The 16,982-nt window shown below is 32.3% G+C and overlaps 1 protein-coding gene across 1 annotated transcript; it reads left to right on the top strand.

The window, feature by feature from the left end:
• The first annotated feature begins 13,886 nt into the window (after positions 1 to 13,886).
• Positions 13,887 to 16,676, top strand: LOC110790953 (uncharacterized). Its single transcript, XM_021995985.2, has 2 exons — positions 13,887 to 14,355; positions 16,106 to 16,676. The coding sequence occupies exons 1-2, from the start codon at positions 14,025 to 14,027 to the stop codon at positions 16,492 to 16,494; spliced, it is 720 nt and encodes a 239-aa protein (XP_021851677.2). The 5' UTR covers positions 13,887 to 14,024; the 3' UTR covers positions 16,495 to 16,676.
• The last annotated feature ends 306 nt before the right edge of the window (positions 16,677 to 16,982 follow it).

Here is a 16,982-nt window from a genome sequence, read left to right as displayed (position 1 = left end):
GTTTGCCTTTACTTATATTTCATCAGCATCATGTTATGATTGTTCGTTTAATAGAATCATGTTAGGATTATTATTGATTTAGTATGTAGTACTCAGCTTTGCTGATTACGTGCTTTTGCTTGTGCATGTTGATCATGGCTATGCCTTATTGATCCTGTGATGACCCAATCTTTGGTGAGCAGTCTCTAAGGATCAATAAGCATTGTCCATCTGCAGGTTTGAAGATGTTGCATCATTGGGATCGGGAATAGAGAGCTTGTATTTAGTTTTGATTTGCTAAGTTGACTTGGGTTTGTTTAATTGGACTTTAAACTGGTCGTACTATTTATATTTCCTTATTTTTCGTTTATTGGTTTTTGGGATTAAACCTGTAATCGATTATTTATAAACCTAAAGTTAGTTTTATGTTTTCCGCTGCAAAATTCTGAATAAGCCGTTACGTTTTCACACGGGCGATAATGCCCTGATAATTCTCTACGTTTTATATTAAAAGGTTATTTTAGAAAAGAGAGAATTGTCGGGGTGTTACATTGGGTCGGGTCAACTGTGTGCCCAAAACCCACTATTTTGGGCTAAAAATAAAGGGCTTCAATTTCATAACTAAAATTGTAGTTTTTGGTTGTCTAGAGCCATCCAAAAAAATGAAAATTGGGCAACCCGTCCCGGAAAACAAGCCTAAAATATTGTCCAAATCCCGCTCTTTTTCGGGTGAGGTTGGGTCGGGCCGGGCTCGAGTTGACCAGGTCTTGTTGGACTTGTTCTTTGAGGTCATTGTAACCAATTATGCAACCACTTGTTATTTTTGGTAAACTTTAAACACATAAGATAGTGAAGCTTACCTACAAACTTATCAGTTGGCTAATTCCTGACTGAGTTGTCTTGTGATGTTCATATCAAATAATAAGTGGAATAGTAAATTGGATATTGCCTTAAAAGATGCTAGCTTCCAGTGTCCCGTGCCATGATAAGTTCGGTTAAATTCAGATAAGTTCAGACAAAATAGTCGAATAGAACGGAGCCTGAATGAGGACTTAGGGAGTAATAACCGTATGGTTTGCTTCGTTTAAAACCGAGAATGTATGTTATTAAATTCTTATTTTCTACAAGACAGATTTAATTTAATTTTCTATTGAAGGATTATCATTATATTACTATTATTTAAATGAATAATAATTCAAGTAATTGTTGTAAACTTAAAATTCTCGTCGTTGTCTTTCATCTGATCTCTCTTTTTCGGTTTGGTTTGGTTTGGTTTGATTTGATTTGGTTTGGTTTACGAGCTGTTCTTTTTCGTAGTGTACTTAACAACCTCATTTCCCTTGGGAAACCAATAAGTGGCAATTTCAATCGCTAAATCTCCGAACATCATTGTAACATATGGTCATATTCATCAATAAAATAAAAAATTGTATTAAAAAAATAACAACAAATGTTTTGAAAAAAATAATTTGCAACCAGAATTAAAAATATTTTCTTGAATATATAATATTTTTGTTAAAATTTGGGTAAAAACTATATTAAACGGATAGATAGATAAATGATAAATGGATAGAGCGAAGGTCATCTGTATCCGACTCGATCCGCCTCATGTTTCATCCGCCACTCGCATCTCATCTGTGTAGTTCAAATATCAATCCATTTAATAATTACTGTAAATTGAATAAATGGATATCCATTTAATAATTGCGGGTAAATCGGAAGGAATCGAACTATTAAGAGTCACACTCAAGTACCCAACTGGTGTAAGACTAGATTCTGGTTGAAGTTGGAAGTATTGGTAATGATATAAGTATATAGAGTCAAGGACATAAACACAAAGAAAAAGGACCTAATCCCCAAAATCAAAATGGGAACAATATACACTTTTGTTCCATGTGACCCCAATGACTTGTTCTTTCCAACTTTTTTTTTAATTTTTTAATACACTTTTTTCATTTATCTTTTCCTCCTTTAATAAAAAAAAGTTTTATAGTTTAGGGAAATGATTTTGGCACACTAAAAATTGATTTTGACACATCACTATAAGACACAGTTTTGCATACTTTACTCACAAGAAATGTGCCAAAATCAGTTTTCTACATTCTTTTGACTTTGTTTTATTTCCCCTTCCGGCCTAACCTACATGTTTACTTTCTTTTCATCTTTGATACGGAGTACGATTATTTATCTTTCTACACATGTAAAGATTAACTAGCTTTTAGCGGTGTGATGTATGAGATAGACCGATGAATGGAGGTTATGGTTTTACAAAAACTTAAATACGACGGTCTTATATATGAGACCAACTTCTTACCGAATATTTGTTTAATTAAATAGTTACATAGTGTGATCAAATTGTTACGCCATACTATCCTTTGTTATACTTTCTAATCAAATTTCTAATGCTCACATCAGTGGTCTTGCGTTTGTGTGGCATTCTTATAGGTGACCTACTCTAAGAATATTATAGATTGGTATAATTTAACAATTTAGAAGAGCTATTAAATATCTTTAATTTTTAAGGAATAGAGCTTTTAAAAGTTGATATGTGGCTATCATTTTTCACTACTTCCTCCGTTTCTGAATACTTGCAACTATTTGACTTGTGTTGCACTATTTATATATTAATTTTGACTATATTTTCTTACTTATACATAAAGTTCAAATGCCATTGTGTAATATGTATATTTTTGAATTCCTTGGATTAATCTTAATGCATATATCTCAATATAAAAAAAAAATATAGTTTTTACTAATATATAATTGTATACAATTATTGTTAACCCAGTTCTTTAACAATTGTATCAATTAAACTGTTGTAAATATTCAGAAACTAGATGAATAGTATAAATATTGCTTTAGATTATATGAGAAAGAGGGATTGTGTTTTTTCGTTGAAGTTTTGAGCTTTTTAGGGGTAGGCCCTAAATTATAGAAGTATATATCATAGAGCCCAATGCTTTATAAACAAGTTTTTTTTCCCCTAATTTTATGACATACTATATTATGGGGAAAAAGAAAAAGAGAAAAAGAAGAATTTCTTTTTTTCCTAAAGCTTTTACGTACGCTCTTATCATTCTTTTTCCTCCCAAGGCAGCATTGACTTTGTAATGTATACGAAGTATTTTTTATTTTTTATTTTGTAATATTGAAAAATCAAGTACTTCGTATCTATTACTATATATGAAAAGAGACACCAGGAATGATACGTGTCAATTCCTGGTACAATTTTTTCATGCCAAAAACCACTTTCCCAAAAAAAATGTATCTGTTTTATTTTATTTTATTTTCTTTCTTTTTTTATAAACTATTTATGTATGGAAACAAAATTTAGTTTATAAACTATGGCAATAATAGATACGGCGTAATAATACTTATTCTAAATTGGTAATATTTTAGTCAAATCGCTATATTAATAATAGAAAATATATCACTCAATATTTTGGTCAAATTATCATATTAGCATTTTAAATATGCACATTAGATGAATAAATTTAAACAAGTATGTTAAAAATGTTATAACTATGGAGTAGTTTGGGAGATAATCCGTTAAATAATTTATGAAAAAAATTATCAAAATCCGTGCTTGCACGGGATCTAACCTAGTTCACTATAAAGTTAGTGATTATTCTTCATTTTATATACTAAGGGACGTATTGGTATAGTAAAAAATGATTTCACCTTACAGCAAAAAGAGTCTAGCCCGCTAACCCAGGTCGAATACGTTGACTTATGCAGGGTTTCAGCTTAATTAGAACACTTCATCTTACCTCAATACTTCGTAAAAAAACCAATAGGTTAATTGCGTGTGTAAATCACCGTTTCTCTAGTACTCCCTCCGTTTCTTTTTGATCTTCCTGTTTGGAGTTTTGGGTGGAAATTAAGAAACTGGAATCTTTTAATGATTGGGCGTAAGAGTAATGATTGGGTGTAAGAGAAAATAATAAATAAATAAATAAAGTAATAAAGAAATGAAGGAGAGAGAAGATATTTTTATGAAAGTAATAAAAAATCATAAAAGTGGGGTTGGGTGGGTGAATAGGGAAATGTGAATGAATTAAATAAGGGATGGTGGGGAAATTTATGGTAAAAAGTCATATCCCAAAATAGAAACAGGAAGATCAAATAGAAACGACATTTATAAAAACAGGAAGATCAAAAGGAAATGGAGGGAGTAGTACGATATCGTAATGATAATTAAGTTATATAATATCATTCTTAATGATGATTTTTGAGGCAAGGTACGGTGGAGGTGGGATACATTCTCTTACATCTAAGAAGGTTATCAAGAACAAGATTAACAAATTCGAAGCACATTTTGTATGGTATCAAGATTTGACCACTACCCAAATCCAAGACTCAACTCTAAATTAAAGCAATATTTGTGATAAAATGTTGCGTAGGGAGTGAAATACAGCCGACCAACTCTCTCTTCTTTTTTTTTAGGAAATTTTGTGAAACACTACCTTTAAGTTCGGTGGTTTTGTAAATTGCTACCTTATAAAAACTTTTTTTAATTTAACTACCTTATAAGTTTGGTTTGTTTGACTAACACTACCATTTGACGTTTTTCGTTAATGTTTTCCGTCGTGTATTTCTTCTATTCTTTTAAATATCTCTTTTCATTTGTCATTTTGTGCATTTACCATATTAAATAACCGTTGTAGTGGAGTCCAAAGACGTAAAACATTAACAAAAAACGGCAAATGGTAGTGTTAGTCAAACAAACCAAACTTATAAGGTAGTAAAATATAATTTCCTTTTTAAAAGGTAGCAATTCACAAAACCACCAAACTTAAAGGTAGTGTTTCACCAAATTTCCTTTTTTTTTACTCTATTCGTCCTTAATATTTGACCTGTTTTGACCGAACACGCTTGTCAATGTACAACTTTGGCCACCAATTTCTTTAACTACATATTATAAAAACTTACAAAAATATTAATATTTTGAAAATATATGTTAAGATAAAGTCAACAATATGTTATATACTAACATTTGTTTTCATATACTAGAAATAAAATAGGGTCAAAATGAATTATGTGAATAATGCAAAAAGTCAAATCGGATCGAGTATTAAGGGACGAAGGGAGTACCATTTTGGGATTCATAAGAAACTAAGATTTTTTTAAAACCATTTTGGGAAATTCATAAGAAATTAAGAACAATGGTGTAGTCATGATTTTTGAGTTTGGGTATCGGCAATTCGGTATGTTAAAAAAATAATTATTCAATCTGTATTAATTTACGTTTTCTAATAAATACAAGGTATAAACGTGAAAACGTCTTTTCTATTAAAAAAAAATTGTTGGTCGGTACCAACGTGGCTCGCCACTGCATAAGAATTATGAAATACCCGTATGGAGTACTAATACTCATCTACCAACCAACACACTGATAAGGTTTTAACTCAGTAATTAAAACAGAGAGACTGTGTACAATATGTCAGATGTTCGAATCCCCTCCCGTCTGTTTATATTTTATATTGCTCTATTTGGAGGAAGTATTTTCGGATATCAGATATGTGTGGGCAAATGCATATCATAGCAAAAGACAAAATAAGAAAAATGACAAAAAAGAAATTAAATGGTACTTTTTTAAACAAAAATGGTACTTTTTTTAACTAAATGGTACTTTTTTTAACTAAATGGTACTTTTTTTTTACAGAATGGTACTTTTTTAACATAAATGGTACTTCCTTTTTTGTCTTTTAGCTATTTGTCTTTTAGCTGATATGTGTGTTGCCACACATATCTGATATCCGAAAAAACAACCTCCTCTATTTGTGGCTGATACCTACCAGCAACTGCCGACGTAACAACTATAAGTTGGGAGTACGCAGTCCGTAATAAGTTAATAACTTATTGCAGTGTCGTATTGGCAATAATTTTTCTGAAAACATAATGAGCAAAAAAGAGCACAGCAAGATCAGAAAGGTTATGTACTCCATATCATAATATATGGACCATTAAATCAAAATAGAATATGGGGAATTAATGTATGAATTGTCGGTAAAGGAGGGAGAAGTTTTATTGATCTTGAATAGGGATTAATCTATTGGATAATCAATAACCCATCACTTGGAATAATTAAACAGATGAAAATCCGAATTAAATGGATGAAAAAGGTGATAGGTGAAGGCGTGAAGCGGGTCGGATGCGGGAGATATTTTTCAATTCATCACTCGTTTATCACCTGATCGAGTCACCCATTTATTTTATTTAAACATAAAAGGTATTGGTAAATTCATTACTCCGTCAGTATTTTAATATGAGTTACAACTTGACTGACACGGGGTTTTAGGGTGTTGATTTTATTTTCACCCGTGTGTGATGGATGGATGGACGGAATGCGGGAGATGAGTAAAGCGGTGACGGATGGATGCGTTGATGCCCCTATCCAAATCCAACCCATTTCAACCCCTAATCTTGAGAACTACATATTATAGAGTACAACTAGTTATGACCTAAATTTTTTACATAGTACTACGTAATTAATACTATTTAAACACGGAAAAGTTGCCAAAACAGGTCCAAAATACTCCATCCGTTTCTGAATACTTGCAACAGTTTGACTTTTGCATTATTCATACATTAACCTTGACCAAATTTTCTTACTAATACATAAAAATCAAATGTTATTGTGTAACATTTTATTAGATCATTCTTATTTCTTAATGTACATTTTTCAAATATCAATTCTTTAAAGTTTTTAATAATATGTAATTTTGTATAATTACGGTCAAATTAATATCTTAACAAGTGTATCAATCAAACTCTTACAAGTATTCAAGAGAAAACAGAGTACTTCGTAACAGGTCGGAAAAGGCTAGATGTACACCTAGTGTACAAGATTCTTTTGTACCCCACCATTAATTTGTTGACACATCATCAAACCCACTAAAAAACGAGAATGAAAGACAATAAATATGTCATTTCAACCAATAGAAAAACATGGTGTACAAGATGCCTTGTATACTACTCCCTCCGTCCCTTAATATTCGCACCGTTTTTCTTTTCGGGTCGTCCCTTAATACTTGCACCGCTTCTATAAATGGAAATTTATAGCAATATTATATTATTTCTCACACTTGCTTACTAACCCCACTACACCCCTATTCCCTACAAAAAATCATTTAAAAATCCATACCCCCACTCACCACTCTCCACCTCTTACCCATTTACCACTAACTATATTAAAAAAAATACTCCACTATCAACTAACACCCATTAAATTAATAAGTCAATTTAAATGCCTTAAACTCCGCACCGGTCAAACGGGTGCGAGTATTAAGGGACGGAGGGAGTAGGTGACTAGGTGTACATGTAGTAGGATCCTAATTGGTCAGATACCATCCTATTTTACGTGATTCGAAAAAGAACTTGATCGATTTAAAACATATTTTAACCATTTGAATTGTACCTATAAGGGTACAAATTAAATGAAATACAGTTATAATTATACAAATATGGAGTACAATTAAAGATTCAATAGAAGTTTCAGGAGAAGTTTGACCCAATGTTCATGTAGTTTGAAGCAACAGAAAACAAAGTACAATCCAATGCTGCAGAGTGGCCATTGCCATCCAATGATCAAACATCTGCCTCTGTTTTTGTGCCTGTTTTGACTCATTATTATAATTACTCTTCCATTTTTCCAATTTTTACTGTACTCTTTCTGTATCTATGCTTCACATTTCAGAATTTTGTTTTTTTAATGGGGGTGATTATTGTAATTTCCCCCACATTAAAATTGATCTTATTTAACTATTGCAAATCTTACAACATGTGATCTTTTTGTTTTGTGTGTATGAGTTTAGCCATTAATCCAACGCAATCTTTCAACTTTTTATATTCAATGCTCATTTTTTTTAATTATTTATTTCAGTTTAGTACATCAGTTCAGTTCAGTAATATTTAGTTCAGTTAAATTCAACTCAAAAAAACAGGGCGTATAAGAGAATGAGAGATTGATACATGCGATTTACTATACATGGACGCTTAATTTTAACCTTAATGACTAGGTCAAGATCTTATTAGTGACATTTTTTATGTTTCTTATCTCTCCCCCCACAGTTTTGAGAGTCTGGCGTGTAATAGGTGCACCAGTTTTTTTGTGAGATATCGCAGTCTAATAATAACAATAAAGAAATGCTTCATTATTAAAAAAAAAAAAAGAAGATAGTTTTAACTGTATATTCTATTTACACCTAACAATTTAGTAAAGTCGTACGGAGTAATTGGTCTAACAATTTAGTAATTTATAAAGCACGGAGTAGTACAGAAAAATAATTGAGTAACCCTCCTTCAAAAGAGGACGAAGAGACCCATCTCAGAGATATGTTTACAAACACATATCCGAGTGGTAGGCGGTAATTTCACCATTATTTTGAAAACTTTTGAGTACAATGAAATAAACACCATTTTTCACTACAAGAAATTGATTAATTACCAACCGCTAAAATTGGTTGGTAAAACGCGAAAAACGGTTGGTAAAAGATTTTGCGACCGCCAACGGCCGCAAAAAAACGGTCAGTTTTCACGTGGACGGTAATTTAGGAAACTCCAACTGGAAGGCGGTCGCTAAAATTTACCGACAGGATTAGCGACCGCAATAAACAGTCACTAAATTAGTGACCGCCAAGCAGTCGCTAATTTAGTGACCGCTAAGGCAGTCGCTAATTTAGCGACCGCCTAGACGGTCACTAAATTAGCGACTGCTTTGGCGGTCACTAATTTAGTGACTGCCTTGGCGGCGGTCACTAAATTAGTGACTGCCATAGCGGTCACTAAATTAGTGACTGCTTTGGTGGCGGTCACTAATTTAGTGACTGCCTAGGCGGACATGACTAAATTAGTGACTGCCTTAGCGGTTTATGACTGCCTAGGCGGTCACTAATTTAGTTACTGCCTAGGCGGACATGACTAATATGTTTTATGTGGCATATTAAAGGTTTCTAAAACTGATTCTAAGCAATTTAAGCACATTTAAGTCATATTTGGTCGATATAGGTCATATATAGGCTAAATAAGGCATTTTCGGTCCCATTTTTCAACTAAATCACCTAGGGGCAGATTTTAAACTTAAAACATGTTTCATAAGCTTTGTTTGAACTTGCTAAGTCACATTCAAAGGTATTTACTCACATCTAAGCCCTATTTGGTCGTTATAGGTCATATTTTGCCTAAAATGTCATTTTCTCGCCCAACTTTGAACTAAGGAACCAAACTTGTCATTTCAAACCATTTACATGTTTTGTGTGGCATATTCAAGGTTTCTAAAACTGATTCTAATCAATGTAAGCACATTTAGGTAATATTTGGTCGTTATAGGTCATATATAGGCTAAATAAGGCGTTTTTGGTCCCATTTTTCAACTAAATCACCTAGGGTCTGATTTTAAACTTAAAATGTGTTTCATAAGTTTAGTTTGAACTTGCTAAGTCACATTCAAAGGTATTTACTCACATCTAAGGCCTATTTGGTCGTTATAGGTCATATTTTGCCTAAAATGTCATTTTCTCGCCCAACTTTGAACTAAGGAACCAAACTTGTCATTTCAAACCATTTACATGTTTTATGTGGCATATTAAAGGTTTCTAAAACTGATTCTAAGCAATTTAAGCACATTTAAGTCATATTTGGTCGATATAGGTCATATATAGGCTAAATAAGGCATTTTCGGTCCCATTTTTCAACTAAATCACCTAGGGGCAGATTTTAAACTTAAAACATGTTTCATAAGCTTTGTTTGAACTTGCTAAGTCACATTCAAAGGTATTTACTCACATCTAAGGCCTATTTGGTCGTTATAGGTCATATTTTGCCTAAAATGTCATTTTCTCGCCCAACTTTGAACTAAGGAACCAAACTTGTCATTTCAAACCATTTACATATTTTATGTGGCATATTAAAGGTTTCTAAAACTGATTCTAAGCAATTTAAGCACATTTAAGTCATATTTGGTCGATATAGGTCATATATAGGCTAAATAAGGCATTTTCGGTCCCATTTTTCAACTAAATCACCTAGGGGCAGATTTTAAACTTAAAACATGTTTCATAAGCTTTGTTTGAACTTGCTAAGTCACATTCAAAGGTATTTACTCACATCTAAGGCCTATTTGGTCGTTATAGGTCATATTTTGCCTAAAATGTCATTTTCTCGCCCAACTTTGAACTAAGGAACCAAACTTTTCATTTCAAACCATTTACATGTTTTATGTGGCATATTAAAGGTTTCTAAAACTGATTCTAAGCAATTTAAGCACATTTAAGTCATATTTGGTCGATATACGTCATATATAGGCTAAATAGTCTAACTACCGCTCGAAGTTTTCTAAATAAACAATCAAATAATTGATTTTATTAATTATATAAAAATCAATACTTATTAATGATATAAAGTTAAATAATTTATTAATGATATAAAGATCAATAATTTATTCAAACGCACTCATAAATTATATAAAGTTCAATAATTTACCTATAATTTATATAAAGATCAATAATTACTTAAACACAAGCCAATAAGGATAAAAATCAAATATAAATAATAAAATGCATTTACAATAAACACCTAAACATGCACAAATTTATTCAATACACTTACTTACTACTCAAATTCATTCTCTAAATTATTCGTTGTTTCTCATATGATATTCCTTGAAACTTTCTTGAAAATTTCATAACATTAACATACATCAAATTAAATATGGCATTCCTTGAAATTTTGGTATAAATTTAAATTTCATAAAATCTTACACATACATCAAATTAAATATGTCATTCCTTGAAAATTTCATAAAATTTCATAAAATTTCCATAATTCCATACATCTCCATAATTTTCCAACAAGTCATTCCATAAATTCATTGAAAAAAATAAACATTGATTATCTAACAAGTCATTCCATAATTATGGGTCACTAAATTAGAAGAGAAAAAAGGTTACCTTCAAAGATCGAAGAGTTCACAGAGTTCACATAGAAAATCTACATTTGATACAAACAACAAAGTTAGGGTTTGAAAAATTGAATCATTTGAGTAATATTATGAAAAATCAAGAAACTGAAAAAGCTCACGGGTTTGTGCGCCGGTGGGCGGAGTTGTGAGCCGCCGGTGGGTGGAGTTGTGCGCCGGTGGGCGGAGGTGGTGCGCGGGTACCTTTCTGTCGAGTTCGCGCGCGCAACTGGGTGGGGGCGGAACTGGGTGGGGGCGCAGCTGGCTGGGGGGCGCCTTGCGCCGGTGGGGGTGGGTCGGTTGTGAGCGGCTGGGTGGCGGCGACGTTTAGGGTGGCTGCGTCGTGGGCTGGGTGGCGGCGACGTTTAGGGTACGGTGGCTGCGACGTGAGGTTGAGAGCCAAGCAATTTTGATTTTTTTTTTTTTTGAATGGTCGCAGACCTTGAAGGAGAAAGAGAAGCTGGTCAGTAAAAGTCATATGATTAGTTACTTTTTTAATTTTTTTTTTTTAATTTTAGCGACCGCTTATTGGTTGGAGATATTAAAAAAGCGGTTATTAAAATTTAAAATTTATTTTGATAATAGTCGGGTATTTACCGACTGCTAATTAGTCATAATGGGGGTAGAGCAGTCGCTAAATTTACGACCGTTTTGAAGGCGGTTGGTAAATTCTAAATTTACCAACCGCTCTTCCTTCGGTCGGTAAATTTAGCGACTGCTTAATTTTCGGTCGATAAATTTAATTTTACTGACTGTTTGTTTGGCGGTCGGTAAAAACGGTTGGTAATAACGCGCTTTCTTGTAGTGTTTGAACTTACGAGTACCATTTTTGATCTTATGAGTACCATTTTTAAATTTATGAGTACCATTTTTGAACTATGAGTACCGTATTTAAACTTATTTTAATTTGATATGTTTTAAAAAAAAAACATATCTGAGATGGGAAAATTACTTACTCCCCTTATAATGCCACTAATAAAATTAAACCTCAACCTTTTTGGTTAAATAGTTGAATGGCGAAATCTTTTCCATCAAATCAAAGCATTAATGGGTGTATAATACAAATTATATGATAATACCTTATACATAGTAATCCATATGATTTATATATTTTTTTCGGTTTTTTCATGAAATGCCCCTGAGGTTTGCAATAATGCACCAAATACCCCTGCGCGTTTCAAAATTCATAGAATACCCCTATTTTTTCTGAATTGTTCATCAAATACCCCTATTATGACTTTCCGTTAGTCCTCCGTTAAGTCATGTTTATAATTCACCAAATACACCTATTTATAAACTTTTTGCATAATACACATCTATTTATAAAGTTTTTTGCACCAAATACCCAAACAGCTTATACCATTAATAAATGAATTTGAAGCCCAAAATTGAAGATCAATACATCTGAAAATTGAAGAACAAAACCCATAATATTTTTTTTGGTAAATAAGGCAAATTTTATTACCAAAATGGTAGAAACCAGTTAAGAACAAACCCAAATAACAAGGAAACAAACAGCAAGGGGAGCACAACCGCATCCCTAACTAAAACACAAAAAAACATTAATTACAAGCCACTCGGACTGCAAAACAACCAGCAGAACCAGGGCAGCAAAGAACAAACAAGCATAAACACAACATCAGCAGCTGGGAAGCAAACCAGTAAGCAAGCAAACCACAGCCTTAACTGGACATCCTGCACACAAGGACTGCACAGCAGCAGCAAAACCAAAACCAGGTGTTCAAAACCAGCCTTAACTGGACACCCTGCACACAAGAACTTCACAGCAGCAGCACAACCAAAACCAGGTCAAACACCTGATACAAAGACCATAGTATTGCACAGCAGCATCAAGCAGAAAGGGAGAGCTTGCAGAGAACCTGCAGAAACCAGAACCTGCAGAATGACTACAACACATACACATCCTTCACCACATACACAGCAGGAGCAACCATGAAACATACACAGCCTTCAAACACAAAAACCCATAATATTGAAGAAGAGAACATTAAATTTTGAGAGTTTAATTCCTAAAATCGAAAAATCTAAACTACAAATTCGAATTCCAATGTCTACAATCTCTCTCTAATCTACCGAAATTCTGCTGTTTTTCGCCCCTTGCTGCTGCCGCTGCTATTCTATGCTCACGAAGAACTCAGCTCCAAAATCTAAAATAGGAAAAGCAACGAAAATCAAAATCTGAAAAACAAATGTTGCTCCAAAATCTACTCTAATTTCATATGCTCCCTCGATTTAGTTATGTATTCTCTCTTAATTGTTGCGCTACCCTCTATGTTCTCTACTCTATCTATTTTTGTTCTCCGTCCTTCGTCATCGGCTTAAACCTCCCCTTCTTCATCAAACTTCAATTCGCGATTTCAATTCACTAGAAAATTTGGGTTCGATTATTTGAGGATTTGAGTTAGCAATTGATGTTTGATGAAGATGGTTTGAAGAAGGAAAAATTGTGGTTGGGTTCACCATTTTGATACCCAGGAAAAAGAGATGTGAGATTGAGAGGAGAGAGGAGGGTGAGGGGAGAAGAGAAACGATGAAGAAGAAGAGGGGCGAGTATTTAAGAAGGGCCAGAAACAACAGAGGAGATGAGAGGAGAGAGAAGAAATAAGATTTTTTTTTTTAAAGTTAAAATGTAGAATATTGGGTGAATAAGGGCATAAACGTAAATTAACGTTAACGGAGTACTAACGGCCGTTAAATCCAAGGGCATTTGGTGCACTTTAAGTTTAAATAGGGGTATTCTATGAATTTTGAAACGCGCAGGGGTATTTAGTGCATTATTGCAAACCTCAGGGGCATTTCATGAAAAAACCGTATTTTTTTTAGGGAAATCCGTATGATTTATATTATATCCATATATTTTGTTTATAAAAATGAAGTAATTACCCTTTTTACACTTTCTTTTCCCCCTTTTTAAACCCATAAAGCTTTTTTCCCACACATCTTTAAAGTATTCTCTTTCTTTCTTCCCATTTCTCTCTCCTTTACCCTCTTCCTTAAAATTTAATTTTATCACCAAACAAACACTCCCTTAATTATTCTCCCTCCTCCTTCAACAAAACCCAAAAAAATGAATGAAGGAATATGTTATTTCCACCCAAAAGAAGATGTTTTAGGAGTTTGTCATCTTTGTTTAAATGAGAGACTTCTCATTTTATCAGCCAAACAAGGCCTTAATAAATCAAAATCCACTAATAAATATGATTATTATTCTAATAATAATCATAATAATAAGGCTAAATCTTATGTTAACCTCCCTAAAATCTTTGCCATTACATCTTTCTTCCACCACCACAAAGATGACATCAACCGCCACCGCCACCGCAGCTGCAGCCGTAGCCACCACCGTGATGATGCTGGTGTTTTTTATGATGCTGACACTACTTCCACCAGCCTAGAAGGTTTATATTCTTCTTTATTTAAAGTTTTAATTATTTTTTTAGAATGATAAAAACTACCATGTGATTTTTAACATTTTTTTGTTAAATTATTGATTATATATATATTTTTTTTGATTAGAGAAATATAATGATTTAAGGTTCAAATTTGGAATATTGTCGTTTTCTTTTTTTTGGATGAAAAAAATGTCATTTTCTTAGAATGTTATTGGTGGAGGAGTCATGAAATTATGACAATGTGGTCTTTTTTTAGTTTGAACTTTGAACAACCCACTCATTAATTTCTTTTTTTTTTTTTTTTTTTAATTTGTGGGGTTTAATTGTATAGGTTAACAATTTAGTAAGAAAAACCAATAAATATTTGTACGCTAAAAATTATAAAATGACAAGAATTATGAAGAAATAAACCCACTCACTAATTTCTCTCTTTATTTGTTTTTTAATTTATGGAGTTTAATTGTATAGGTTAACAATTTAGTAAGAAAAACCTATAAATATTTGTACTCTAAAAACTATAAATTGACAAGAATTATGAAGAAATAAATTTATTAACAAAGTAACACCATAAATGAACTGAGGGAGTAATAAATTGGGTTTTTTTTTTTTTTAGTGTTGATAGATTTGGTCCCATGTTCATACTTTCGACTAGACAATACTTTCATTTTCTTTTCATAATGTTCTTTACAATTATCATTCATGTAGTCAAAGTTTAAAAAATTTGACCATAATTAATAGTTTAAAATGTTAGAGAAAAAGTTAATTTATGGGATATCATTGTATTCTGTTCAATGTTCAAATATCAAATGTTATTAATTCAACTAATATCTAATTAAAATTAGTTAAAATTATTAAAATACTTGGAGAAAAAGAATTGGATGATTGGTGAAATTTAGGACAGATATTAATATAACAGCAACAAAAACAATGTTGCACCTAACCCACACTATAGAGCTAGTAGTAGTGGTTGTAGTTAATTATGGAGAAACTAATCTTAAATTATGGTTTAATTATTTATAATTGGCTATAATATAACAACCCTAAACCTAATTTTAACCGGATTCAATAATGATGGTAAATAATTTATAGAATCATGAAATCTGTCAAGTTACTATACAATACAAATATACAATGATGATTATTTGTAGCTTGTGTATAAGTATACTAAGAGATGTATTATCATACATTTTTTGCTTTGAAGTTACTCATTGATGAACGAAATTGATTTAGAGTTAAAATTCCCAAACACGTCAATTATTGTTTATTCCCTCTGTATTTTATTAAATGGTAAGCGGTCTTAATTTTTTAAATGATGCAATTTTAATTGTTTATTCTCCAATCTCAACTTTAGTAAAATCTACTCATCCTCCTTAAACTTTGTACCGGTTAAAGTGCACCATTTAATAAAATACTGACTGAGTACAAATAAAATTAATCAATCATTATCGTCAGCGAAAACGGGGTAAATAATACGAGTAGTTTAAAAAATTTAGAACTTTAGAAATTTAAAATGATAATTGCACAATTGTACATTTTTTTAGAAGATGAGATGAAGGACCCTGCTAAACTAGTCCTCAAAAATAGAACCAACATACGTGTGTGTTTCTATAGTTCTCGTTACCCGACGTAGCCTGATTTTTCTAACTTCTGATCTGAATGTTTTATGTGAGTGTTTTTTATTTTTCATAATCTGATCTGGTCTAATTAACTAATTAATTTATTTTTACTCACATTTTTTTTACTTACCAAAATATAGAAGATGAATCTTTCATATCAATCAAGTTTGGGGACAATGGAGTGGCATCATGGGACAAGACTAGCAATATAGTGCCACAAAAACAACATAGCACCTTATCTTGGGGTAGTCAAACCTCAGTCAAAGATGCTACCATCAAGGGTATTGACCGTAATAATAACAACAAAAGTGTGGTGGAGCGTGCCAAGCCACGGACGGCGGCGACGCTGAGGTGGCGAAAGCGGATTGGCCAATTATTACAGGTGGTCCGGTGGAAGAAGTCTAGCAACGCCACCAATGTTGGTGGTGGAAATAATAGTAGTAAGGTGGTGGTGGAGGGAGTGAAAGTGGTTAGGAATAATAACAACAAAGGTTGGATAAAGACATTAAAGAGAAGCACCAAAGAGTGAAAATTGTGATTAAAGTAAATATTTGGACCACTTTTTTTATAACCCCATTAAAAAAAAATTAGATTTTGGATGTTATTATTTTTTATTTTGTTTTGGTGTGTTTGTTATGGGTTTAATGTGATTATAAAAGATCAATATTAATTTTAAGGGACATTATTAATATAAATAGTCTTACACTATTATTTGATGTACTATTAATTAATTAGGTTTATTGATCTCATGATTTTATCATAATCTATTGTCTTATGTCACATTAAAAAGGATTACAAGGACTTTCAATGAAACTTGGAAATTAAGCAATGATGAGGTTACATAATTAATTAAGGTTATTGATTGGGAGGTATTTCCTTCTTCTAATTGTCTTGATAGCTCATTCAATATGGTTTAATGGTAGATGTATGTATTTCAAAATTTACAACCTCGAAATTATAGTATCAAATTCATGGTAAATGTATGTATTTCAAATTTTACAACCTCGTAATTATAGA

This window comes from Spinacia oleracea, chromosome 2, assembly GCF_020520425.1.
Source record: "Spinacia oleracea cultivar Varoflay chromosome 2, BTI_SOV_V1, whole genome shotgun sequence".
Lineage (NCBI taxonomy): Eukaryota > Viridiplantae > Streptophyta > Magnoliopsida > Caryophyllales > Amaranthaceae > Spinacia > Spinacia oleracea.
The sequence above is the reverse complement of the archived record's forward strand: the minus strand, read 5'-3'. Positions and strand labels throughout refer to the sequence as shown.

Coding starts and splice junctions, on each gene's coding strand:
- LOC110790953 (XM_021995985.2), top strand. CDS start 14,025: ATGAATGAAGGAATATGTTATTTCCACCCAAAAGAAGATGTTTTAGGA. Junction 14,356..16,105: donor TACTTCCACCAGCCTAGAAG/GTTTATATTCTT, acceptor ACCAAAATATAG/AAGATGAATCTTTCATATCA.